This window comes from Corvus hawaiiensis, chromosome 13 (genome assembly GCF_020740725.1).
Source record: "Corvus hawaiiensis isolate bCorHaw1 chromosome 13, bCorHaw1.pri.cur, whole genome shotgun sequence".
Classification (NCBI taxonomy): Eukaryota; Metazoa; Chordata; class Aves; order Passeriformes; family Corvidae; genus Corvus; species Corvus hawaiiensis.
The window spans coordinates 4669356-4696816 of NC_063225.1; the positions used below are offsets into that span (position 1 = coordinate 4669356).

Here is a 27461-nt window from a genome sequence, read left to right on the forward strand (position 1 = left end):
CATAAATGCAATGCAGATCCACAGTGAAAGGCAAATGTGCCTTACATAGGCAATCTGAAAAGGTCAGCAGAATGTTTGTGGCAAGGATACAAGAATTTCTAACTTTGAACAATGAGACCAAAAGGTGGACAAGGAAACCACTGTGATAGCACCCCAGGGAGTGAATAAATACTGCCCCAGACCATGAATTAACTCTAAACCAATTGTGTTCTCATGAAACCCTCGACAATACAGACACCAATTCACACACCTCAGCATCATCAGTAGAACAGGCTGTTAATTAATGTTTTTCTGGAACACTTTTAAAAGCTGAGCTCTCAAACCATCATTCCTCTCCTGCTCCCTCTGGACAGCCTTTACAAGGGATGAAAGGGAACATCCTGTCCCCAACCACACAGCACTGGAGGAGATTTCAAAGACAAAGATCAATGCCTCATCTTCTGATTTTTGGCATTAATCTTATAATTCAGGGTTATTTCTTACTTGACAATTCCCAACAGCATATTTTACTTATTTACAGAAAGACAGGAATTAACAACAGCTCATGACATTTTTATTTTAATGAAATTTAAAAAGGCAGTTATTAGTTATACATACACACAACTGATTCTGTACTTGTTAGTCATAAATATAGAACATTCAGAAGTACAAAATACACTTTATCCACAGCACAATTTCACATCAATATGAAGAGTTTAAACAGATACGTAGCCAAGTGCCTAACAATGACAGAAGCCCATTTTTGGAGTTGTTTTTTTTTTTTTTTTTTTTTTTTTGTTCCCTCTCCCTTTTTTTTTTTAAAGACCATTAATCTACACAAAGTAATCAGTGCCCACAGTCATCAATATCATGAAATGCACTCTGGTTTAGAGTAGGAAAAGACTGACCTTTTAAAGACAATTAGATGCCATCACCTTTTCTTTGCTCCATTAACAGCAACAAGCCCAAGCCCACATTCTCTTCTTCTCACAGTTAACAACTGTGAAAAATGGGGCTCTGGCAAAAATGACCTGAAGCCAAACTTGAGCACTGCCAGGAAAAGTGAAAATATCTGAACTAGAAATTAGTCCACTCGATACCTTGCAAACAAAGAGCAACAGCAGTATGACACCAATAAGGCATTAATGACAAAATGGCTGTATTATTCTCGAAAAAAGAGTACACCTATGTATAAAAATATATGTCATAGCAATTGGGTAAATCCAACACTATTTAACACTGTGCCAGAAGTAATTAAGAGTTAAAAAGGCAGTTCTGCAAGAAGTATTTACAGTTTCATACTGTACTTCAAAAGAAAAGAAAAGGCAACAAAGCTACAAATGGAACTATCTGGTTAAAGCATCACTGTAGGTACTGCCAGTAGCACTTGTACAAGTAATGTGATGGAGTCTTGGATTGCTTGTCTGAATAAATGAACAAAATATTTTAGTATCTAAAATTGTCTCAGTCTACATGTCTGCTCCTTGAAATAACTCACCCAGACCATCACTATTTGCAGTTTCTTGCTCCATTAGTTTAAAACCCAAAAGACTCAGTTTCAAGAAACACCGTCTTTGCAACAGTCCGATCAGAAACCACAGCTTTATTTCCAGCTTAGGAAAAAAAAAAAAACCACGAAAGAAATCAGAAATCCACCACCTATGAAATTCTGGAAATTGGAAGCCAAAGTGCCAACAAAGCTACACTGACAGCACGTAATAAAAACATCAGCATTCCCAATGCACCTTATAACTGCAGCTATAGGATAAGTTAAGTCGCTTTAGTAACCAAACACGAGATACAGCACAGCCAAGGCTACACAGCTCTGTCAGCCACAGGACCTGGAGCAGCTGTTTGGGAGCAGCAGGCGCGGACACGGCCAGGGCAGCGCACGGCGCCCCGCAGCACGAGCAAAGCCTCACCCGCAGCGTTTGCTTGCTCAGAAGCACAAAGTTGCCAGACTCACTGATTGCTCCCTCCTCGCTGGCTCTGGAATGGCAGCCCAACGCCTCCCACCCAGGGTGGGAGAGATGGGCTGGCCAGGAATGGGAGAGGAGCAGGGGAAGGGTGGAAATGCCGAGAATAAAGCGCTGGCTTGGGATGGCACAACAGAAATGGGGGATGGTAAGGGCTGACAGGGAAAACCCAAACCTGGCACTATCCACACTGCCCTTAACAGAGCAGCCATCGCCTTTCCCAACCAGAAAGGCAGGAGGAGTCCACAAGGTGAGAAGGAGTCCATGCTCTGATCCCTCAGGCGTACTGACTTCAAAAAAACAACAAGAAGAAGAGAGATGTGCTTAAAATTCTTCTAACAGTGCACTTCTAACGGCACAACCAAAATCTGTACACGGGAAGCCTTCTCCAGTAGTATAAAACCCACGACACGCTGAGGAAGTTATCATTGCTGATGTCAGGAGAAAGAAAATTACTTTAAAAACCTTATTTTTAAATTGAATTCAGGAAGCAAAATAAACTATAAATATACTTAGAGCAGTTTGTTGGATAAAATAAAGCAGAGGAACAGCACTTTTTCACTGAATTCATTACTCACTTTACGGAGAAATTTATAAAAATTTCAGAAGAACTGACATTTATCATGTCAACCATCTTCTGTGCAGAGACAAACTGCTCACCTACTGCTCCCTCCCTCACAATCAGCCCGTTTCAAAACCCTGCACAGACACTGAGCACCTCACTCACTGGTGCAGCATCCAGGCACATCTTACAGACACCAGTGAATTTTACTCTGAGGCAGCAGAGCTTTGCCTATCCAATTCCATGAGCAGTCACTCATTTGAGCAGCGTGAGGGGAAAGGGAGATGGCTCCAAGAGAGTAAACATCCATGTATTTAAAAGAAGAGTGCATAAGCACATGGCTTGCTCACCTAAGATGGTATTTTCCTGATCTCTGGGGGAGACGAGATAGGACGATTTTTGTTTGTTCTCAGTGTGATTTGGTGAGGCAAGTGCAGACCAGGAGATCTGAGGCCTCTCCAGTACTTCATCTAGAAATATACAAAACTGTCCTAAAAAAAAAGACTCCCTAGCCCCACTTGCACATAGGGTAAGAGATTGGTCCCAGATTTAGTGAGAGAAATAGTAAGGGCTCTTCCTGGCTACTGAACACTGCATGCTGATCTGGGAGAAGGCTGGGACAGCAGTGTGTCAGATGGGCACAGCCCCACCTGTGCCAGCCATGTCCCTGGGCCACGATCGCCTGAAACCTGCATGGCCAGAGCGGGCTGTGGGGGCAGGGCCTGCCTGCTCTCCAGCACGTTATCCCAAAAATATGGACTGTGGTGATATGCACCATGTCCCCCCTCCTCAGAGACACCCCAGAGAGGGGCTATGAGAAGGCAGAGCTTAATCCTGTGAAGCCTAAGAATCGCCGCACACACTGAGATCTTCTGGATGGGGGCTACACCCTGGGGCTGCTCTTTCAAGGTCCGTGATGGCCCCTGAACGTCCAAAAGCTGAGGCAAGCTGCCCACTCCTCCTCTGCAGAGGCTGGCTACCACCACCCAACCTCAAGGTTATGAACAACCTGCATGTAGGAACTCGGGGCATCGTGAGCAATTCTTTCTCCTCCCATCCCAGAAGACATGATCAAGATAAAATCCTTACAATCCAGCCTCTGTAAAGTCATCATGCATATGAAATAGTGAACAAAAAGATTCCGACCACATCTCTGATGAAGACATAAGGCAGGTGACTTGCCCAAGAGGAAGGTGATTAACTTACCTCTCTGGAAAAGCATACGGCATTCAGAGCAGCCAAGACTCCTCAACAAACTTGGTAAGCTGAAAATCCCATATTTAACGGAATAGGGTTAACAGGGTTTAACAGAAGCATTTGCTTGGGAATCCAAGCAAAAATTCAAGTTATCACTGTGTATGCAGTGGACAACAGTCCAATCAATATCTATTACCAACTCACTCTAAAAAAATTACACACTACAAAACCTTCTCATTGCTTGCAGCAAATGAGCTTGAATGATTTCCTAGTAACAGGCCACCACCCTGCACTGTTAAAATGTGAGGTTTCACAGTATAAAAAAGTACTTCACAGAAAGGAAATGCAGCTAATATAGAAAATGCAATCTCGATGTGTTTACAGTCATTTTTTAAGAGGCAATATTTTTGGGAAAGCAAGAACAATAATAGTTAAAGCAGCCAGTGAGAAATGTACAAGGTTATAGGCCTCAATTCAGTGCAAAACCAGACTAATAGCTTATGTAAGTAAATGTTTGTTCTGAATAGAGAACCACCTGAATTAAAAGTAAGAACACCTATGTGAAGTGATGGAGACTTCCACGATATTCAAATCCTTCACATACATCATCAACCTTTTCAGTACACTCCAGAATGGACCCTTTGTAAAGGCAAAAGAAACCAGTACAGGAAATCACTTCATACAGCACAAGATATACATAAAGTACCAAAATGTACACACATTCAAGTTTAAGTTAGAAAAGGCAGAGCTGAATCTTCTGGTGAGAGAGGCCTACATTATGTTGCTTAATCTCAACATTTAAAGTGACCTAAAACCTACAAGAATCGAAGAAAACAGAATATTGTGTCTGCTTTCAGAAACTTAAGCTTAAAGCAAGGCATCGAAATTGAGCGGTAGGCACTGTAACGAGACATGAGCTTACCTTTTCTCTGTTAGTCTTTGTTACTTTGTTATCTATTGAAAAATTACCATTCAAAGGAAATATTATGTATCATTCACATTCAAATATTTGAGACTCAGAGATTTTTTTTTTTTTAAAAAACAAGCAAAATTTTTATCTCTGAGGTAGATGACAATAAAATAAAAAAAAAATAATGCAGCTGTCAACGAACACTACCAAGTGCTGGAGCTCCTCTGTCGGCACTGATACACCCCAAGGAGGAGAGAGCAAGCCCTACACCACTATCTGAAACATGAGAAATGTGTCTTCTGGTTTAGTAGCTTCTATAGAAATGCAACACAGAAAAAGCAGCGCCAAAATTACACTGAAATGGCCTTGGAGAAGAAGAACTTCCATTTCTGCTTCGCAAGCTACTCGGAAAATGGTGGAAACATGCCCAGGTCAGCAAAATCTTCAATGTTGTAATTGCCAGTACCCTGTGTGGGATCCCCCGGCATCGGCAGCATGTCCTGCACGATAAGGAAAAATCAAAGTGAAGTGTCACTTGCCAACACATTATCCAGACACAAACTGTTTCCCGTTCATCTTTTCAGTGTAAAACCAGAAAAGGCCAAGTTTAGATAAGTAAGGTGAAAACCAGACCTGTGCAGGGGGCTGGGCTAAGGTTTATGTGCTACTTCTGTTTTGCTGCAGTGTTTTTGAACAAGAGGTGGGACTTAAGTAGGACAGAAGTTTTGGATTGCTCCTCTGAATAAAATATATTTGAGCTGCCTCCTACTCCTCCCAGAGTGAAACAGCTCCCCTTGGAATGGGCAGCTACGTACGGAGAGAAGCAAACTCTCTGGTTTCACTGCATGGGGAGTACACAACATCTCACACACTGGAGCTCCAGCTGTGTCAGGATGGCCTTGGGCAAGGTCTCATCTCCTCACCAGCCCTCTCTAGGTGAACGCTGCTCTGTGGAACACCCAACACTGGACATCCACCCCAGCTAACAAGGTGCCCAAGCAGCCTTCATGAATGTACAGAGGCAGAGGAAATAGCAGGAACTCAGGAGAAATGGGATTTCGTGGTAATTGCTCTCAAGGGTCTTGAGCCAAGTGAGGTCTCTGCAGGAGCCTTCAAAAAACACTCAACCTTTCCTCTCAGCTGGAGACTGAAGCCACAGGGAAAAGATATCCCTTGCTGAGAAAACCCGAGTTTACGCTTGCTTTTCCTGTCAGTCCTTACAATAATAAGCTCTTACCACAAAGCCAAGTCTTGTCAGGGATGGCTCATTATCCTTACAATAAAACAAAACCAAAAGAACAAGTAAGAAAGCTCACAGGATCTGCTTTGTGAAAGAACAACCAAGAGCTGCTGCATACTGTGAAGTTCCCCCAAAATAAAGACTGATCAAAATCCATCTGAAGTCTTCACAGCATCCCTGTCAACGTGGTGAGAGAGACGGTGAACACGCCTGGCAGAGTCTGAGCTGCCAGGGTCAGCCTCCATTTTCTGACCAAAACTTGCATTTATTTCATTTTTCCCACATTCCCTCACAGCCAAAGGTAAGCTGTAGATGCCCCCTCCTGTCTACATTTCCATCTCTGAAGGCATTTCTGCTGCTGGGGCCTCTGCGGCAAAGTCTCCTCAGGCACAGATTCAGCAAGGTCTCCTCTCGAGTCTGCCTCTCTCCTTAAGCCCAGCTAACCCACGGCTGGCTTTGGGCACAAACAATCCAAGCAACTTCTTGGAGGCCTTTAAACTCATCCAAGTTTCTTATCACATCCAGCTATTATCCTACTTCCCTCCAAATGCACGCTCGCCTCCAAGAGCTCTGCAGATGAGCCCAGTTCTCCTTTTATCCCACGGTCCTCCTTTCCACTAACTCCATGAGAAGTTTGTTAAGAAACAAGCAAGACACTGTCTCTGCTGGCCATCAAACCATGCTGTCCTCAGCTCCACTGGAATTACCCTGCATATCCTCTTGGATAGCAACTAAACTTTGCTAACACAAAGAGATGCAACAGACCAATCCACCAATCCTGCCTGGGCCATGGCTTAGAGCACGCAGACAGGCAGTTATTCCAGATGAAGTGCTGTTGTTTGATCTTGTGTGGAAGCATTGGTTCATGCACACAGGAATATTCCCATGCTCACATCTCTTCTGCAGCGTTCCTGCGAGCAGCTGCACACGAGCCCAATCTTGCAGGTGAATTTACTTTCCGAAAGATAAGGAGATGCCCCACTTCTAAACCTTGCTTGGGGCTTGAACTGTCTTTCCTGCATTTATCTGCATTGTATTCTTGTAAACTGTCTTCTTCATCTAATTTAAAAACCAGTTAGGCAAGGACAAGTATGTTATTAGCCAACTTCTGAAAGCCTACTCTATATAGGACTTCACTATGTGTAGTCAAGGCTCAGAATTATAGCTAATTAGGTAGATGAAGACGACTGTTTACCACCTATCTGATATCTGACTGGGTTTAACCTTAAAAAATTATTGGTCACTATCTGCTATGCAGTATCAGACTCCTTTCCTGCATGAACTGTCAAAGAGAATGACATTGATACCTAATTGAACCTGAGAAGTCAGAGGCCAGCACCAGAATGAAAAAGACACTTCACTTGGGAATACTTCACGGGTTCTCTGCAAAAGATGCAAGCCCTAAGTACAGGGTGCAAAGAGAAGGGAAAACAGTGTTTTACATCAGCAAAGATGCTGCTGTGTGGCAGAAACCCAAGCCACCTCAGTAGCTAAGGGCAGCTAAGAGCAGTGCAGGCCTATGGCAGCAGACAGCAGCAGGGAAGTGCTCCAGGCCCTGCTGCACCCTGATTCTTGAGGGCCACGGCTCTTCTCTCAGAACTGAAGGGCTCTCAGAGGGACTCTGGGCTCGCTGAGCGCTCCTCACCTGGAACACCTCGGTCTGGCTGGGCTGCGGGTGCGAGTGCTGGTCGCCGCTCTGCTGGTTGTGGTGCTGGCTCTGCCACTGGGACCACACTTCAGAAGGTCTTCCCTGGAACTGCCCACTGCTCTGGCCACCTTCAGCTGCATGGGGAAGGAAAGGGCAGAAGTCAGAGAGCAGCTCCTCCGAAACATCTGCCAGCTTTGGTGCGGCATCCATCAGTGCCTGGATTTGCAAAGGAGCCTTGGAGAAAGGCCCTGAGTTACACCAGCCCCATGAGGAGGAAGCTGGAGGGCATTTCAGCCCCAGAGCAAAGCTCAGGGCCATGGCTGCACAGCCATGAACTGCCCAGAGCAAAACACACAGTGACAAGGTGAGCCAGGCACTGGAAGACAGTTTTCAAGCATCTCCCTGTTGTTTTTTAATCAATAATAAGGAGTGTTTTTTCATTTCACTTAAAAACCAAACTTGACCATCTGAATGCTCTTTCTCTTCAAAAAACTGAATGCTTGCAGAGCAGTGGGTGCATAGTTTGCTACTCATCTAAAAAGCATGTAAGCAGATCCAGGATTTTTTTAAGCAGATGTAGAAACACTATGATCAACAGACAACAGCCTCACTGATTAAATACAGGCATGGCTGGACTGTCTTGTCCTCCAATGATACAGCTGCAAAGTGATTTATTTAATATGCATTTCATAGCAAATTATTATCCTGTCAGTATGGTGATACTTTCTTAGAAGTCTGAGGCCATTTACATTTGACAGAGTAACAAGAATAGCAAGGCTTTATTGTAAATACACTTAAAGTGATGATTTCCAGGAGATTAATTTCTTCTAAGTAGTCTACCAGAAAAAAACCATGTTGCCACACATTAATTTGGTTACCTATTACACATACATTTTTCATGAGTACACAGTAACAGATTACACTTAAGGTGGACTCATTTTACCTTGCATTTCTACAGACTGCCACTGAATTACAATATTTTTGGACAATTTTCCATTCATTAGTTACAGTATCTCCTTCTAAGAATTAGCATTTTAGAAAGCTTGCCACCAGGCTCATGCTTTTCTTCCAAACATTTCCTCCTCTTTCTTCTTCATGTTTTTTTCTCTATAACTGCTCCAGCTATTTTTGCCTGTTTCCCTCTCACAGCAGAGGATCAAGCTGTGTATCTCTGGTTCTTCCTGATCACCAGCATCCTCTGCCAAGGGTGCCAAATTTCCTGTGCCGAGCTTCCACACCTGTGCTGTGCCACACAAGTCTTTGATAGCCAGACTCCATCACGTCAAATCAGCCACTACTCACAGTCCCGACTTCAGAAAATACAGCCACACGTGTTCAACCCCATCCCTCTGGGTACCAGCAAAGCCATGCAAAACTGATAAAGTTTTACAGGAAAGTAAACAGGCTGCAGTGATGCACTTCTATCACATCCGAAGTAGATGACTACAGTTCTTCCCTTACTGACATTACCACAACCAGTAATTCAGCTGACTCAAAAACCCTGCAGACATTTTAAGGGCCAAAATACAATTCATCTAAGCTACGCCATAAAAGAAAGCTGCAAGTTTGTTTTGGATTTTTTTCCCCCTCAGAACAACACTTTGAAATTAACTGAGGGAAACAAATGATGCTTCTTTTCAGCAGAACAGCTCCTGCCAGCCGGCGGTCGAAGCCATTCGTCTCCGTGAGGGCTGTGTTATTAATAGCACCCAAACTGATGTAGGTCAGGAGATGTTTCTCATTAAGTGAAAGGGTTCTTGCCAAGTAGCTTAAGCCTGAAATACAAGGCTGTCTCATAAACAAATGTACAATGCCTGGTGCAAATGGAAATGGAGGCAGGAATAAGCTGTGTGGGAAGAATTCCATCTCAATGCCCTTTTTCTAGGCACCAGCAGGGCCCATCTGCAACAGGTTTGTGCCAGATCTGCTCCCCAGGGACAGGAGGAAACACCACACATTAGCACACTGCTACCTGTGCTTTTTGGAATTGCACATTATCATCAGCCAGTGACATTTTTCATGGAATCCATTAAATTTTTTGCTCTCGAATATTACTATTCTGGTGGAGTGCAGAAAACTTACCAAGGGGTCACCTACTGGGTCACGGTCTGAAAGCCACTAAATTAGCACATAATAGGAAAAGAAAACCATTTCAAAATCTGGCACCTACTCTGAATAGGTTAGTAGCAGTGGGGGTACAAAATAAATCCCGTTTCCAGCCAAACACCAACACGCAATCTCTGTGCAAGAGGACATCACCATGAAAAAGAAGACAAAAACCGAAAAAAATGCAAATTTGTGCCTTTTAAGTGTTATCCTGAGAAGTAGAAAGAAATTGAAGAAGCTGACCACAATTTGGGAGGATGGTTACTAGTGATACGAGCAACTTCTGAATCTTTCAGGACACCATTTACTGGGAAAACATAAAAAAATTCCCTCATACCACAAAATGACACAATATTCTGAAGTGTATTGGATGTGGGGGAGATGCAGCGTGGAGGGAACAGGTCAGCTCTGTCCTCTCTACTCAGCAGCAGAAAGCAAAACCCTTTCACTACCTGGGTTTCCCACCCGACCCACCAAAAGAACCTGCTGGAGGATTTTTAATGGAGTTAATGCTGAAGAGTTTCGTTTTTATGAGCATTTCTGTGTCACACCGTTTAAAACTTACCAAAGCCTGCACTTCGGTTTGCTAAGCTGGAGTAGGCATTCCCACTTGGAGAAGAGGTGGCTGGGCTGGACAGGGGGCTGTAGGATGATGGATCAGCTGGGTAGGTGTGACTTGTTCCAATGCCAAAGGGAGACGACTGAGCCTTGCCAGACTGAGATGGAATTTGCTGCAGAGTAAAGGGTAGAAGAAGGAAAAAGTTTTATTGTTGAGGAACAGCACAGCAGAATCACCTTTTACAACATAAAGCAAAGACTAAATAAACTCTGTGGATGCCAGCAGGCATGTTTTTCCTCTCTCAGCCATATTTCATTTCTGTCCAAGCCAGCTTACTGCTGCAGAAGGAATACAACAGACTATAAACCAACATTTACAGCTCTCCTGCTGATTAGCTCACATGTACTCTATCAGAGGTACTTGGAACACCAGGATTTCCTTCACCACTGTTATGAGGATTAATCTCAAACAGAACAGGTATGAGGAATTCATCCTTATTTTCCAGGTGTATTGATTTTGCAGTGCCACAGTAAAATCAGTTACCTGAATGTCTAGCAGGACACATGCAGGTCTTACATGACCAGAGTATCCAGTGCTTGGGACTAAATGGCCAAAGAAGTTTCAAAACTAATGAGCTGCTTTCTCTTCCTGCCTATGAAATACAGGCAGCAGTTATTTTGCTTTGCAAAAGGCCTGGAAGGGTGAATCACCAAGTCCTGGTAGAAGAGAAGAAACAGTCTAACATTGCTTTAATTGGGCAGCTGAGTTAATTCAAAGGTACTAAAATCCAGCTTGCTGTCATTTCACCTACATAATGGCTCTGTCACAGGATCTTCCAGAATGTTATACAAATGATGAAACACTGCAGAGGCTGCTTTGAGACATGTACAGCTTGAGACTAAAGGGAGTGAAGTGTTCCATCCCAAGTCATGTGCTAACGCACAGACAGAATCTGCTTATAAACCATTTCCCACATTATGAGTAAGTCCAGCAGTCCCAAGAAAAACTCACTAACCAATCCCACAAACAGAAATTAAAAGTGATTACATCTCTGGATGCCTGTAATGATGTGCACTGTTACTGGCAATCAGTGCATGCAAATGAAGCTGGTTTTCCCTGGAAGAGAGGGATAGAACGAAGCCCCCACAATCCAAGGGGAAAAGGTCAGTGACCTGCTACACCACTCATATTACCGCAGGCCTGGGCCCTAGGGTATATCACCGTGTCCCACAGCTGTAGGGAGGAGGAGGAGAGAAGATCCAGCAGGCAGGAACTGTGCAGCAAGATTGATTGATTTAATTATTTTACAAACTCTTTTATAGACTTTTTTCTTCATAATCTAATTGGACAAAGGATCAGCCACCCCTTGGGGGTGATTGGCCAAAATCCTAAGACATCCATTGTCAAAATATTTTTCTACTGTACCATAAACAAGACTTTTCAAGGCTGCAGGTGTTTGGTCGTTTACATAACTCTGCTGCCTCTTCTGTGAGAGAGAAAAGTCTCTCATGGACTTAGAAAATAGCAAGAAAATCCTTGCTAGCAGCACTTTTGTATCCACACACTCAGACACACACAAGTGCATGGGTTGGGCAGGGTCCACCCAAGGGCACTGAGGGAGCTGGCAGAAGTGCTCACTGAGCCACTTCCCATCATTTCTTAGCAGGAAAAATTCCTTCACCAAAAGGGTTGTCGAGAACAGGAAGAGGCTGCCCAGGGAAGAGATTGAGTCACCATCCCTGGAGGTGTTTAAAGGATGTGCAGATGTGGCACGTGGGGATGTGGGTTAGTGGTGGAATTGGCAGCAGTGGGTTAATGGTTGGACTGGGTGATCATAAAGGTCTTTTCCAAATTTAACGACTCCACAATTTTTGGGCAAATGCAGGGGAGCTGGGGGAGGAAAACAGATCCCAATAGGCATATAACGTGGAAGATGCTATTAAATCTTCAGTTCCAAGCTAAGAAATTGTACATTTCTGAAGGTTCCACAATGGCAGTGGGCGCTCTGCATGTCACTTCTGCAAGGCCTAACTCTATTTTACTTTATTTAAGATGGATGAATGAATTCCAATTTCCTTACACTCATATACAAACTCAGTTGACTTGGACAGAATTTGTGCAGTAAGAGGGATGAGTAATTTGTTTTAGTCATTTTCAGCACCTTCCATATGATTTAAAGAAACGAGTTAATGTTATGACTGGATTTGATTAACCAGGTGTGACAGATAACCATGACACACACTGAGGGCTGGGAATAATCAGTGATTAATGTGGAAACACTTCAGTTACTGAAACATTATTTAGTGACCACCCCAATATGCCATTCTGGCCTGCCAAACAATGGGAACTCAGGAGTGATTAAGAGCAGCATTATTAAGATCAAGCTTGATTATTTCATATTATTTGTCTTTTAATAGCATTTCAAAGCATTTTTTAAATTGTTACACAGAACAAGAAATGATTTCTGGGCTAACACTGACAAGCACAGCGCATCTGATGGAGGTACGTGCTGTTTCCTCCAGCACACAACAGTGTGAGCTACACTGGGCAGTGCTAACAGAGGGGCAACAGGCTGAGCAGCCTCTGCTCTGAATCCATGCCTGGATTTGTATGTGCCCCTTCTGCCCACCCTGATAACAGTGGGTAACATTGCCGGGTGCAAGATGCTGCTCCAAGAAAGATTTAATTCACAGGCTTAATACTAAAGCAGAAGATTTGTCCTTTTTTCCTTTATCCAGTGCACACATAAAACAAATGCAGGACAAGACCTTGCACTGGGGTTTGGGTCAGTGCAGCAGCTGCCACCTCAATGAACACCATCCCAAACCAAATGTGGCTGCACGTGGGGCAGCTGCTCACCCCGCCAAGGAACAGAAGCGAGAGACCAGCTCCACCCCAACCACAAATTAATTACACTGACATTATAAATGGGTTTACGAACACTTCTGTAAAAAGCACAGAAAATGCAAATCTTTAATGACCATGAAAATAAAGCACTTGAAACCAGTACCTGTCCTGGAAATGGTGGGCGATTTCCTGTCCAGGCCACCTGGCTCTGGTTGAGCTGCCGGGATATCTGTGTCAGGTTCTGGCCTGTTGAGGAGGAAGACTGGATGTCGTTGACACCAGGCACGTGCACCACAGAGGAACTAAGGGTTCAGAACACAGACAGAGCCTCATTCGTAGGGCGTATTCTCAAGGCACAAATCCCAGATACAGAAATAGCGATGATACATAAAAACGAATTATTCGCTCTATCCTGATGAAAAAATGACTGAAACCATTACAAAACTATGAAACATATTGGCATTCTAAAATGTCAGTTCTAATAGACACAGCAGGCAAAATTACTTTGATTTAGACTTCAGTAATCTCTTCGAAAGGGCTTCTAAGAATAAAAAGTCTCACACACAGTGTGTGCACACTTAGCCCCACACCAGTTTAACATTTAATGCATTAAAAATCCTGCTTGCAGAGAGTATTTGAGCAGGTACTTCATCATAAATTTGTGCCTAAAGTCAACAGTATTTAAGCATTTGCTTAAATGCCATTTTAAATGAAGATGGGCACAAAAGATGATACTTATAAGCACTTCCTTATTTGTTTCCTGCCTGGGAAATGAAGTATGTGCTACATATTAAAAAGAAGGGCTTTTAATTCCTTTTTTCACCAACTGATGCTGAAGAAGAACAGGCAGTTATATACCCAGACAAAAGAATAATCAAGACAGGAAGTTAAACTCATGTAGTAACTTTAGAACACTAATAATAATAAAAAAATAATGTTTTTAAGGAACTTTTTTATATGTTAGCTGTTTCCTAATTACTGAATTTCACTAGAGAGAAATACCCAGAAATTCCTAATTATAAGAAAAAATTTATGAAGGAACAGCTCCACATCACTATTTTATTCTCATGGAAGTCTTGAGCAACAGAATCTACACAACCACACATTGTGACTGTACTTTTATACATAAAACCATACTTTTTACATGTCATATATAGATGAATAAAAATGAAGACAGTACACAAAACCACTTTTGTGCATCCACTGAAACAGCTTGTTCTTTTCTCCAATCCCTTCCCTATTGTTTATTTTCACAATCTTACACAGAAAGAAGAGAGCAGATTGGGGAAAGGAAGTAAACAAGGCTGAACAGAGAGAAAGCAGGAATCTGAATCCTCGGAGAAGGCTGACAGAATCCCTCCCAGAGTGTAAGCAAAACGTGGCAGGCATTTGAATATTGGAGTTGTTATTCTGGATTTCTTAGGCTGCCTAAAAGCAAAGTGTATGTTCAGAAATTCTTTGCAGAGTTTTTCTAATTTTTTAAAAATTTATTTTATTTTTATTTTTTTACTATCACAGAGTCTCCAAAGAGGGAAACGTAGACCAGAAAGTCCATCTAAATCTGGCTGGAGCACACAGCAGCTGCAGGGGAGGGCTGGCCCTACTGCCAACATCTTCTCAGCTGGACTGGTAAGTCCCATCATCTAAGGAGCTTGGACTGTATAAGGAACACGTACTTTGAGAGCAGGATTCTGCAGAATAGTGCCTAGAGACTGCCCAGGCTCAGTGACTGCACGGGCCAGGCTGGAGATTATTCAAAGGGGCCAGTTCATTGAGAGTGGAAGTGCTGGCAGAAATGCAAGCCATTACTTGATGTAACAGAATAGCATTAGGAAAAAAGCTATAGTTAAACATCAGGAATTCACACAGGAAACGAACAGAACACACACCAAACCCCACGATGGCAAGTCAGCCACCCAGTAGTACACAACAGCCAATTAAAAGACATTTTAATTTACTGTCATCTCCCCAAGTTATACTTGGCTCTAATTTGACAAAACACACTCACATGGATCTTACTTCTCCCCACTGAGATTATTAGCAATTACAACTTTAAGAGCACATTGGTTTAAACAAAGTCAGTGTTTGCCAATGTTTTCCAGTTCCTGGAACTGAGAGGCTCTGAATGGCTGTTCCCTCACTTTCACAGCCTTGGCTGGTCTGAACAGGAGAATGAAACTCCAGTAAGACAGTGGTGGTATCGCAAGGCACTAAGGTAAGTACAGTTGCTGTTATCACACTCTCCAGAAGCGACCAGAAACGAAGACAAACTTCAGATTAGGCAAACCTGTACTGCCAGCTGGTAGGCAGTGACACACACAGTAATTCAAAAAAGCCTTGGAACATGCCAGACCACCACCTTATGTGTATTTGGAAGCTGCCTTAGAAAAGCATTCATGCCTCTGTCCCAGTCCTCACCCAGGACTATGGATGCAGCATCCCTCTGTTCCCTTTGATGAGGTACCCACATCAATGCCCTTCAAGGCAGCCTGCAGGAGCAGTGACAGCTGTGAGTGCAAAGCAAATCTTTGCACCTTCCTAGGTTGGCTGAATGTTCCTCAGATCTCTGACCCTGTCACCTCTCAAGAGTTATTTCCCTTCAGGATTTGTTGATGCTTCTTAGCTTTTTTCCAATTACATTATCACAGCAAGAAATACCTACTTACCAGACAATATTTTTAAGAGAGATACCCAAATCATCTCAGCTTGTAAGCCCAGAGTAAGTGATAAGATACCTGCAGCAGTGAAGTGTACACAGAGTAAAATTCATTCATGTAAAGAAAGCTCTTGCACCTTGGGTTGGTTTTGTTTCCACCACACTGAAGGGGGACAGTCCCCCACTCTCAGACAGAAACTGATACACTCAGGATCTGGACTAAATACCTGAAAGTCTTTCCTGAGTGTCCTGGCTGAAATGGGCTTCCCTGTGAGTAAAGCTGCTGGTTTCCAGCTGTGGATGCAGAGGCCATCATTTTTTTATCTGCTACAAGAGAAAAACAAATTACAGAAAAAGAATTTATTTAGGGGAGGAGATAATGAAGAAAAAATTATTTAAAGACAATCGCAGTGTATATATGCAGCAGGAAGTTTTCTTTCCTTCTTCAAGCTCCATGAAGAAGCCCTGTGGAACACATTAGCAATGACACAAAAGGGCTGTATGACAATTCAGTGTGAAACCAGAGGCACAGCTGGTTTGTGTCTCCTCTATACCCTCCTCACAGGCTGTGCCTCGTTAATGCCATTGTTTGCATGGAACGCTGCGCTGCTTGTGCCCTCTGGCCACACAGCCCAGACCTGCTGGAAGCTGCTCCTAACTGGACAGAGCACAACTCTGGCCAGAGTGGGGAGTGAGTGGTGCATGGCCCCCAGCCACAGAGTGGAAAGGGCAACAAAGCTTTTCTGGAAGAAAGGTGTGAGCGTCTGCCCAGGGGGATGGAGGGATGGCACATGAAACAAGCCTGGTCTGAGAAAGGTGTGATGCACGTGCACCTCCGTGGCTCAGGTGAGGGCACATTTCTGGCACCAGGAAAAGCCCTCCAGCCTCACTGCTGTTACCACAGACTGACACCCCACTGGGTTAGAGAACCCAAGGAAGGGTGTCCAAGAGCTCTCTCCTAACCAGCTGCTGATCTTCTTCCCTCGGGACAGCCCAAGCAGCACCCACCTCCCTGGCAGCCTGGTGGCACTGCCTGCTCATCTTGGGGTGACAACCTGCAGCCCCACCTGCATCGCAGCCCCACAGGTGGCTGGAGGCACTCTGCCTCTGAGTGTCACAAGACCTGCATACCTGAGCTGTGGCAAGGCAAAACACAAGTCTCTCGTGGAATGTGCTGTCCTTTTGTGGCTTGGGGGAGCCATGAAATAGGATGGGGAGCCATGAAACAGGATGGAAGCACCCCAGAGGGGTGGAAGACAAAGGAGTATAGTGAGTAACATGCACAAAGAAATGGCATTAACTTTTATAGTCTACCCTTAATGTGGCAACTGGAGATCAATCTCTGATTGAATGAAACAAGATTGGGTGAACAGCACCTTAATTTAATTTTCTGGCACTGGATTATTCCAAAGCCCAGGGAAATCTCACTATTAGTTTTCTTAAAATAATTTACATCACCCTTTATTCACTTTCTCCATCTCCCCTCCAAGTGCAAAACACCCTGCAACTCACTGATGGTTTTGCAACCATGTGTTGCTATGTACCTGACAGGCCTAGAAATCAAGTCTGCCTCCTCATTTTCCCCTTTGCTCTTTTCAGATTCCCACTCATTTCACAAGATGCTCTCTTGGACAAAAGGCCCACTCAACTCATATGTAACAGAAGTATTTTTTAGGTGTTTAAAATTTTTTTAGCTTTCCCTAGCTTTTAGAGACCTCCTGAGCGTGACTCACCAAGGGCCTCCAACACACACCAGCTCTTCTCTGTTACCTAAGTTGTTCTTACATTATGTTCCTAACAAGAATCTAAGCCTGCCTCCCAAAAGAAAAAAGTCACCTCAAATTCCCTCAGAGGAGCCTCGGGGAGGGCTTGTGGATGCCACTGATGCAAGCTGTCATTGCTTGTCCTTTGTAATGCAGAAATTTGTAGAAATTCCTCCCTGGCTACCTACTGGCCAGCACAGAAACCAAGGCTGGGCTGCAAAACTGTGCTCTTGTATTAAAAAAAAAACAACAGGGAGAAATGGGCACAAACCTAGAGAAGGTTGTATATATAGTAGGAAGAACTGAGAATGGGTTGGGATAGCTCTGAGAAGAAGGACAGATGAATCTGTCTTTTTCTGCAGTAATGTCATTCTTGCATGAGATGTCCCATTTTCTAAGTCCACCCTTTGCAGGGACACCAAACTCTCAGGGTTGGAAGAGACTGAGCCAAAATCCTGTGGGTGCTTTAGATATTTGACAACAACTCACCAGAGAAATTGAGAGTGCCCCAAATGAACTGGAATTCCTCAAGTGCAGCAGAGTTGCCATGGCAGCTACCAGGGTCTGTGCCACAGGATGAGGCCAAGACAAAGTGAACAGCTAAACTAATAGCAAGCAGCTAATTCTCCTTCCTGAGTTACCCTGAATGCTCTTTACCCTGAATACCTCTGAATCCGGCCCACATCTCTCCCAGCTGTATTCCTACTCAGCATTTTACACACAATCCTCTGCTCTCACCTTTGGTACAGCACTGAATTTTTTTTTTTTCTTTGGTATGTTCTACTTGTTTCTCTTTAAACTCTACCACTGTACTGGTCAGTGATGTCCCTTCTCCCAGCAGGACCAGTATTTCCAACATTTCTGCCCCTTGACTGAATCCCTCTCTATGAACTGCATCATCCTGTGCTTCAAAGCACTTGCATGAATCAGTAAAGCCAGGCTTCCTCTCCCAGCTTTTAGGGTTTTAATTATGTGTGGCCACTACATGCAATTATGGCAGCAATCTCCCCGTGTTAGCCCATGTTCTTACAGAATGAGATCAGGTATCAACATAATGCAAATGTCTGGCAGGCAGCATGCAGTCTTGTCAATATTGGTTTTGGACAGGGTATCTCATCCCTGACCGTGAACCATCCTTTATCATTCAGAGGAGACCTTGATCACAGCTCCCATGAGAAATTCAGAGAGGGAGAACGTCCCAAAAAAAGCACAGCCTGTAAATTGATAAGAATGAAAAGAGAAATGGCATTTCCAGGAACATAACCTCCCAGCTACCTCACAGCTTGTGACACCCTTAACCTTAACCCCTCCCCACAAACAGCTGAGAGCTGCCTGAAAAAGAGCCAATAAGGCAGCCAAAAAGCAAGATGTTCTTGCTTGGAAAAACATATTCTGGTGTTTAGGGTTGGAGTCCTGCTACCTTCTAATGGACCCCTTTTATGGCCTCAGCTATTGACTCCACTGTTAAACAGACAAGGATGAACAGGAACAGCAGAGAAGTCCTAGCAACAGGAGGACAGAATATCAAGTATATATTGCAGTTACAATGTCTTCTCTCCATTTGAAAAAGCCAATCCAGACATAAGAAACCAATGGAGCGAGGTCACTTTCCAACACCCCTGGAGTCAAACCCTGTGGGTTGTTTCCTCCCTGCACTGCATGACACTTGCACATTGATTTATTTAAAACAAATGTAAAAATTCCTCTTTTTCAGTGAGGACAGTTAAGAACAATAAACAATCAATGAATTCTTCCACAAGCAGTGGAATTAATGAGCCTGGTTTCCTACAGATATATTTCAGATGATCCCTTCAGCTGCCAGCCTTAGTGATTTCTGTCTGTTAGGACAACAGGCAGCACAGGCTGGGGCTACTTTGAGACAGCTCCATCTGTCTGACTGGCAATGGCTGTCAAGCTGGCTGTTTCTTCTTAGAACAGGGCTGGGAAATCCTTTGGTGAGGGCATTATTGAGGACTCTGTCCTCACAGTAATTTCCAAGGAATATAGAACAACATACTGTTCCTGAGACTCCTATCTCTCTTAGTAGAACTTGCTAACAAGTTCAAAAGTTGTGGGAAAAAGAGTAGGGACTCCTCACAACCAGGTAACATGACTGGAGGTGCCTCAACTGACCAGACAACAAGTATATTATGACACTTCAAGGCACCATATGCCCCTGAAAGCACTGATACAAAAGCTGGTGATTTGATAAAAACCTGCAGCCTATCTTAAGACTATATGGTAAGTTTCTTGTCCCTATTTAGAGAAATACATCCCTATTTAGAGAAATAAATTTATATATCCTGTTTAAGAAGTCAAATATACACACTTAGAAATGGAAAGTTCTGCTCAGTATATTTAATATCTAAGAGCAGTGCCTAAGGTGTCCCTGTGAAGCGAAAAGAGAAACAAAACCAGGTGGCCCTGATGACACAAAAGCCATCCTTCCCTCCTTTAATTTGCTGCTATCATCTTTAGGGGAAGCACCAACTAATGACAGATCCTAGGAAATGTCCCAAAGACTGATGCTGCTTAGAAAATTCCCTGCCATGTTGCAGTTTCTCTTCAGTCTCTTGAAGCTGTGCTCTACATCATGTAACCAAGCTTAACACAGTATTAAAAATTAAACATCAAGGACATTCACTTACAAGCAGTTATTCCAGCAAACATCTCAGCAAATCTAGGATCTCTCTCTTGGGAGAAGATAGCATCAGGCTTTTCCACAGACTTTCCACCCTCGTGAACATTAGCTGGTATACTTGGAACAGGCACCTGTTGAGATACACAGAGGAAGGTAATTCCCTCTACTGTATTTGACTAAAAGGAATTCAGGGGGAGTCACAATGTACTTTCAGTATGGCTGAAATCTGCTATTGTTTTACATTTCAAATGATCAGAGGCACAAAGAGAAAAATCTGAGAAATTTCACCTGAGATAAGTCATAGGATGACAGCCCATCTCTTTGATGTACTTCAAGTTCTGCTTGCTGTTGCTGAAGTTGTCTGCAAGGGAGACAAAGTGACTTTCTTACAAAAACCAATTAAGATACAAAAAGGAATAGTCACAGTCCCCTATTTTACAATCCCAGTGAAACGTCTCTCAGATGATTTACTAAATCCTTTCCTGTGAGATCCATCTGGTTTTACAGCTTCCTCACTGAGAAAACCTGCACCACAGAAAGCAAAAGGGCACAGGAAGAATTTTGCTGTGAGAGCACAGAAATGTACGTGGGTAATGGAGGATGGCACACAATCTCTTGAGAAAGGATTTTTAAATTCACTATTCTTCATTCATCGTCTTCCTCGTGTTAACGTCGAACACACCAGACCCCCTCTCTGATTCTGCTGAAGGAAACAGTAAGCTTGCTCTCCAGGAAGATGCCTAATGACAGAACACCTCAGCAGCTGGAAGGTTATCCAGATGTTTTGCACCTCCCATTAACAGTTGCTTTCTGCTGCTTGGTCACAACAAGCAAGAAACCTTCTGGCCTGGAGATGCACAGGTAGAACACTCAGCTCAATTAGCAAAGAACATATAAACCCCTCCAGTCATGCTAGAGCTCAGAGATTAGGATAAGATTGAACTGACAAAATACTTGGATTTGATACTTGTAAATGATCCTTGACATTGCTCACAGTTTGTGTATGTTTCTGGCCTCCTTCTGGAGGACAAATCACCCCAAAAAATGGGAATGACACACTGTGTGCATCTTCCCCCAGAGAGACATGATACTTGGACAGCCAGGAATAGATGAGATTTTGCAAAACAGCAAGATTGTGGATTTGAAACTCTGGAAAATTGCAATATATTTTTAGCCACAGGCTTAAATTTTAGATCTTCATCCAAATCTTCTTTTAAATTTTGAAATAGATTCAAATGCCAAGGGATTGAGAGACAAATTTGCAGACGAAGTCAAATGACGAATTAGACACAAACTGATGGAAACGTGAGGAATCACTCAAACAAGTTAGGGAAGTAAGTAATGGATTTTGCCATCCCTTGAATCTATTCCAGAAGACACTTTGGTCAGTTACTATGCTTCATGGCACAAATCTGTGATCTGCAACACACAGCAGGTCGGAGTAAGTGGCCAAAAGCCTTCTGCAAGCCTTACAGTGTGAGAACACATAACACAAGGAATCTCTTTTGTCCTAGCAGTAACATGCAAAAAAAGGCAGTCCTCCAGGTCATTAGAGAGCCATGGATTTTCCCTATTATTTTAGCTAACAGAAAATTCCTAAAAATTACATCTGGAATGCAAAGACATTCTTTGTTCACAAGCATAAAATGCATACTTTTCCAACAGAACTACGGGAGGCAATTTAATCCTGGGGAATCTATGGGGAAGTTTCTAAATACCACCCCGTGGACAATAAACACTCATTAAATCCCGTTGTTAACGTGAAAGCTAATTACACTGTTTCATTTGTTTTTATTACCACCGACTCGGTGCGTGTGTCAATAAACAGCACATTAGGTCTCCTCTGTTCCCTATAAAGAATGTTTTCTTGATTCAGCCATATACATACAAATGAGCCAAACCAAACAGCACACTCACTCCTTATTTGTTTTGTAGGCACTTCTCTAACTTAGTGCTCCTTCACCCTTCTCTATCTTTCATCTCTAATACTCATTAAGCTGCAGTACAATATAAACACCACATTGTGTTAACAGCACTGAACTTTGGGAACAACCTCCCCAAATCCACTTCCTATAAAAACCACATAGTTGCATGTATCTTTACTGAACTCTGTGCAAGCTATGCTGCACTTAATTAAGACTGAAATGCAAAGCCAGGATAGCATCTTCTGTTGTTGTTGGCTGCTGCTGTATAAATAGTTTAAATGGTGCTTGAAACCTGAAAGGAAATGTGCAGCAAGTCATGGAGCAGCCAACCAGGGAGAGCTCAGTGCTGCTGCTGTGGCTGCTTCAGACCCTGCCCTTCTGACAGCCAACACAGGCAGGTCCCTTCAGTCACCCAACTGCTGGACAGTAAAAATGAAACAGAACAAGGGATTATTACCAGTTTGGGGCAAAACTCAAAGTGCCTTCTGACTTTGAACCCAAAAATTGTCCTTGGTTTCAATTTCAGTTTCAGGGGTTCAAGGAGTAAATGAAAAATTTTTTGGCTATACAGGATAGCCAACACAGCAAGTGAGGCATTGTCTGGGTCAACAGAGGATTCTGCAGTAACTCACTCACAGGTAAATATGAAACTGGAAAAGCCCCTGGCTTGGACAAGGAATGGTTCAGTAAATCAGAAGGCTTTGATAGTTACTTCAAATTTACTTTAGTAAATACACATGGAGGAAAAAGGAAGATATTGTGCAAGTTCTTTTTACATTCGAGATGATGTTAAGCCCTCTCTATGAAGTCACTGGTTCCCTTTTCAAGCATCAGAGTAAAGAAAAACAATTTGAACTTTAAAATTAACAGGCTCTTTGGTGGGAGATAAACAACACTACTGCATCCCTACCAAGCTATTTTTATGTAATACAGGCACACGTGCTTCCTGTGGCTGATTTGGACAAAAGCAGAGTAGTAAAAGCCTTGGGGCTGTGGTTGTAAAATCCTCTTTCAGAAATTCTCAGTATCTCCCTCTATTAGCCTAGAGCTTCAACTCACTCCTGTGAAAGGGTCTGTCTAACACCAGTATCAGACAGACCACAGATGGCACGAGAGCATGAGAAAGTCTTTACCACCACTACCACCAACTGGAATTTCATCAGGATAGTTGATCTCTTTAGTATTTTGGCCCACGAGAATCCAGACCAGAAAGCATCTCTCCCAGAGGCTGATTCATCCAGCAGGCTGCTTCCAGCAGTGACCTGTGCCAGCTCACTCCGACACAGAAAGTCTCAAGACTCAGGACAACCACAGGATTCATAAATTCATACAGTGCAGTGCAGGATTTGGGGCTTCCGAAAATGAAAGATCAGATATTCCACTAAGGTCATAAAACTATGTCTCTTCTTTATTTTGATGTATATACATATAAATAAATAAATAAATAAATATATCTATATAAAAGACCCTTATATAATCTGCCACCACGGCATTATCATATTCAAACACTGTTCTATCTGTATATTAAATAAATGCTGATAACAATTATTTTTTCTCTTTGGAAATCAAACAGTCCCAACTACACAGGAAGACGTGGTCAAACAGGGGACTCTTCAGCTGAACACAGCACAAATGCAAAAAGTTAAATGGTTCATTTCTCCAGGAAGTTTCTCTTGGATGACTACACCCAAGTGAAACTGAGAAAAGTTTTCTTTTCTTTCTTTCTTTTTTTTTTGCAAAGAACTAAGTGAACATTTGAACCTAATGTTTCCTCATCCTTCTGTACCAAAGGCAAGTTTGGACATTTGACTGTGTGAAGCTCCAAAGAAGTATCTTTATTTAAAAAAAAAGGAAAAAAGAAAAAGAAACAAACAGAAAAAGAAACAGAACAACCAAACCAAGCCAACAAATAACAGCAAAAATCAATTAATCCCTCCACAACTGGAATCATCACTGCCCTCTACAGTCTTTTGGGAAAATGCTGTTCACTGACCAACTTGAGCTGTTCCATTAACAGACACACACTGTGTGTGTTATGTTCTGTGGCTTTAGGCTATCTTAAGTTAAACACTGATTTAAACCTAGATTTTTCAGCTACATTGTCTTTACAATTCCATGCTGAATTTTTAACTGCCTCAAGCCTGTATTTTATGGGGCTGCCTCGGTTACCACAGTGATGGGCAGATCAAACCTGTCTCTGTGCCTTCAGCTGGGCAGAGCAAGGCAGCCCTGCCTGGTCTCCATGGGAAGCACCTCACTGGACCCAGAACACCTTCCAGGAACACACAGGGATGGCCACACACACCTGGGCTGGTGCCAAACCACCAGTCCCAGCAGCAGCTTAACGAGGAGTCGGAAATCACCAGCTACACCGTGACGTACAACTCTTCAGGGCAGCTGGAAATCAGAAGTCAAAACATGACCCCAAACTTGGAAAAAAAAAAAAAAACAGGCAGGAACTTCAGTAACAGGCAGGAACTTTACAGTAAGTCCTCTTTGGAAATCTGAGAAGGGGGAGAGAATAAGGGGAAAAACAAAACCAGTCTGAATGATGCATTCTTTCTACTATTCAAAAGCAGGAGTATAATGGGCTGTATCTTGCCCATTTCAGAACATTTTCAACATGACAGGAAAGAGGGAACATCCTCTGTCAAAGTAGCAGCAGGCAACTTCCATATTAGGTCAGCATTTCTGGGTTGTTATTCAAAGCTAGCAAGAGAGAGGGAAGCAGAGCCAGGAGCTGGCACAGTCCTACTCATCACAGCGAGTGCTGTGGTGCCAAGCTGAACTGTACAGTGCAGGCTCAGGAAAAAGCATTCCCAGAGTCAACACAGCATAAGCCTCCAGCCCCACTTTTTCATCCGTGGCTTCTCGGGAACAAAGCACAATTAAGCCAGCCTGGGACAAACCTCAGAAGATGTTTTATACTTTGCAGGCCTGTTTTTGCATATACAAATTATTTGGGAAAATATTATGGGACAGCAGAAATGTGGAAATAGCTATTTTGATGCACAGTGCAGACAAGCTGTCTGATTTCAAGACACAATTGCCTGTTTTCCATGAGCTTAACTATTCGGTTTAAGCTCAACTTTCTGGGTATGCAGGAAAAAAGTGAGGAAAACAATTGTGATGCTGGGTTTCATGTAAGTGAATGCACAGCCCTTCCTTCCACTCCAGGTATGTGCCATGTCCAAAGAAGCAAGACAAGGAACACCCAGAGGCACTTCCAAACTCCAGTGCCAAAGCCCCAGGGGCTTGTTTTTGCAGTGGAGCTCTCAGCAGGCACCTCCACCAGTAGACTGCTCGTTCAGCATTTCTGATATATGGTCTAACAGGCTGAGATCTCAAACCCAATAACTTCCTCTCAGCTGAAGACCTCGCAAAAAATCTCTGGTCAGACCAGAAGCAGATTTAATTTTAGGAATAGATTAAGTTTATATTGGAAAGAAGAAATGTTTATTAAAAAACCCCACACTATAAAGCAATCAAGGCCAGATTAGCTTCTGCAGTTACTGGCTGAGAACTCAGCAGGCTCCAAAAGCATCTCTGCTCAGTCCACAGGGATGAACCTCCACCACACTCTGTTACCTCCTCCTAAGACGCCAAATGAAAGATTTTTGACAATACTAATTCCAAGACAGAATGATTTCATTTCTCTCTTAAGATAAGGAGTTGGATCACCCCCATACTTGGGGATATTCCATCAGACCTAAACTATCAGGAACCCTTCCCACTCAAACCTACTAAGAAATAATTTTGCCAGCTTCATTAGGTCCTAAGAGTAGACACAGCTCAAGCAGAAGAGCCCAGAACTACAGAATGGTATGGTCACAATGAACATGGACATGGAATTTTCTTCTGGCTCAGGAGTCAGGCTAACCTTCCTCCAGTATCAGGACAGCTGCTGTGCTGCTGGAAGCTCTGTGTTAGCTCAAGGTAGCCTGGATTGAGATCAATGGCCTTGTTTAATGACATAACAGATAAGTGACGTTTCCCCCCAGCACAGCCAGGTCCTGGAAGCATCACGGGGTAACGACACAGAGGAACAGCTACACTGGGAGATGTCCTGATGCAGAAAAGCCCTGTTACAGAAACAAAGGTACCTGTTAAAAAATTGGGATGTGCTTCACAGCGGAAAAGAATGGTTACAATTCCCTCAAAAGCACACGGCTGAGCACCCAGGAAGGCACATACTTTACGTTAGTGTTGGTGCAGATGATGTACTCGATCTCATCCGAGTAAGGATTCTGAAACGTGAAGCTGCTGGTTCTGATCAACATCCATTCCCGGTTCTTGGTGCGAAAACGATACATCACAGACAGGACTTGACCTTTCAGTTTCACCACCTGCAAAGCCATTTGGAAAGGTTAATAACAGGAGATTGCTACCTGCTGTGCAAATGAACAGTCAACAGCAGCAACTGGTATGTTTTAAACTTGAATTACAGAAAGCTAAGGACACAGCAGAGGAACTCTTAATTTGGAGAGAATACGCAAAATCCTATCCATGTTTACAGCTATTTCCTTCAGAATGAAATCCTCGTGCTTTGTCATATAAATGCCAATTTCCAGCCTGCTTATTTAAAGAATACAGGACAATCATCAGGTTGTGCTGTTATCCCAGCACAGAAACTTTTAAGAATGTTTAAATGTGAAACACTCATCGAGAGATTGACAGAAACCAAACTGAGGATCTTTTAAATGTTTGTATGTAAACCATAAACCAATCACTGCAGCTGAACAAAAGCCTACAAGAAACACCATTTTGAGGTTGACTTCTTTTCTGCTTGGATACCCAGCTATACAATTAATACATGTGATAAATCAGCATCAAATTTTAGGACAATGCTTAAACACAATGGTGTTTATGTTTTGGTTTTTTAGAAACCATCAGGTTCCCCCTACCCCAAACATATAAAAAGACTCTCTAGGATAGGAAATTGCTAACAAGCAACACTTGGTTCTGGCTTTCAGAAGAAAAAAAAGAGTGAGACAGTGTTTGAATGGAGAGAACACTGATAAGCCACTGTCCATTTTAATACTATGAATTCCTTGCTTGCACAGCCTATTTGTTTGTAACTAAGACTTCAGAAGTCTGGGTTTGGTAGCTGAAGTTTTGTTCAAGTCAACAGTTGGGCACCAAGTGAGCATTAAGATGCAGCCAACTGAAGCACATTCAGAGCAATCTCCACACACTGGCCCTGCAACTGCATTTCACGTGTCATCCAGCAATCTGGGGTTATGCCAGAAGGAAAATTTCATGGGTTTAAGTCATTCAGCTGGCACTTACCTGGCCTATCTCTGTTTATATTTTACAGCTTTTCCATCAAGCTATCTCAGGGCTGCCTCAAGGAAGGAAAGGGAAGGTCTACTGCAAATAAATGCCACATCTTGTGGGTTCTTAATCCTTCACATCTGGAATTTACTTTTTATTAGCTATCTGCAGCCCGTAT

The 27461-nt window shown here is 43.0% G+C and overlaps 1 protein-coding gene across 6 annotated transcripts in view; it reads right to left on the bottom strand.

The window, feature by feature from the left end:
* Nucleotides 1–531: 531 nt before the first annotated feature.
* Nucleotides 532–27461, bottom strand: part of ARNT2 (aryl hydrocarbon receptor nuclear translocator 2) — a 98954-nt gene continuing 72024 nt past the window's right edge. For 5 of the 6 annotated variants that reach the window (XM_048317598.1, XM_048317597.1, XM_048317592.1 and 2 more), the window contains 8 exons: nt 26204–26355; nt 20373–20445; nt 20092–20215; nt 15908–16007; nt 13188–13326; nt 10184–10349; nt 7510–7646; nt 532–5124 (listed from right to left, as the gene is read on the bottom strand). In XM_048317598.1, the coding sequence (XP_048173555.1) occupies nt 5026–5124; nt 7510–7646; nt 10184–10349; nt 13188–13326; nt 15908–16007; nt 20092–20215; nt 20373–20445; nt 26204–26355 (990 nt within the window). In that variant the 3' untranslated portion in view covers nt 532–5025. The remainder of the gene's footprint in view (nt 5125–7509; nt 7647–10183; nt 10350–13187; nt 13327–15907; nt 16008–20091; nt 20216–20372; nt 20446–26203; nt 26356–27461) is intronic. The other variant, XM_048317594.1, reaches the window with a different exon arrangement.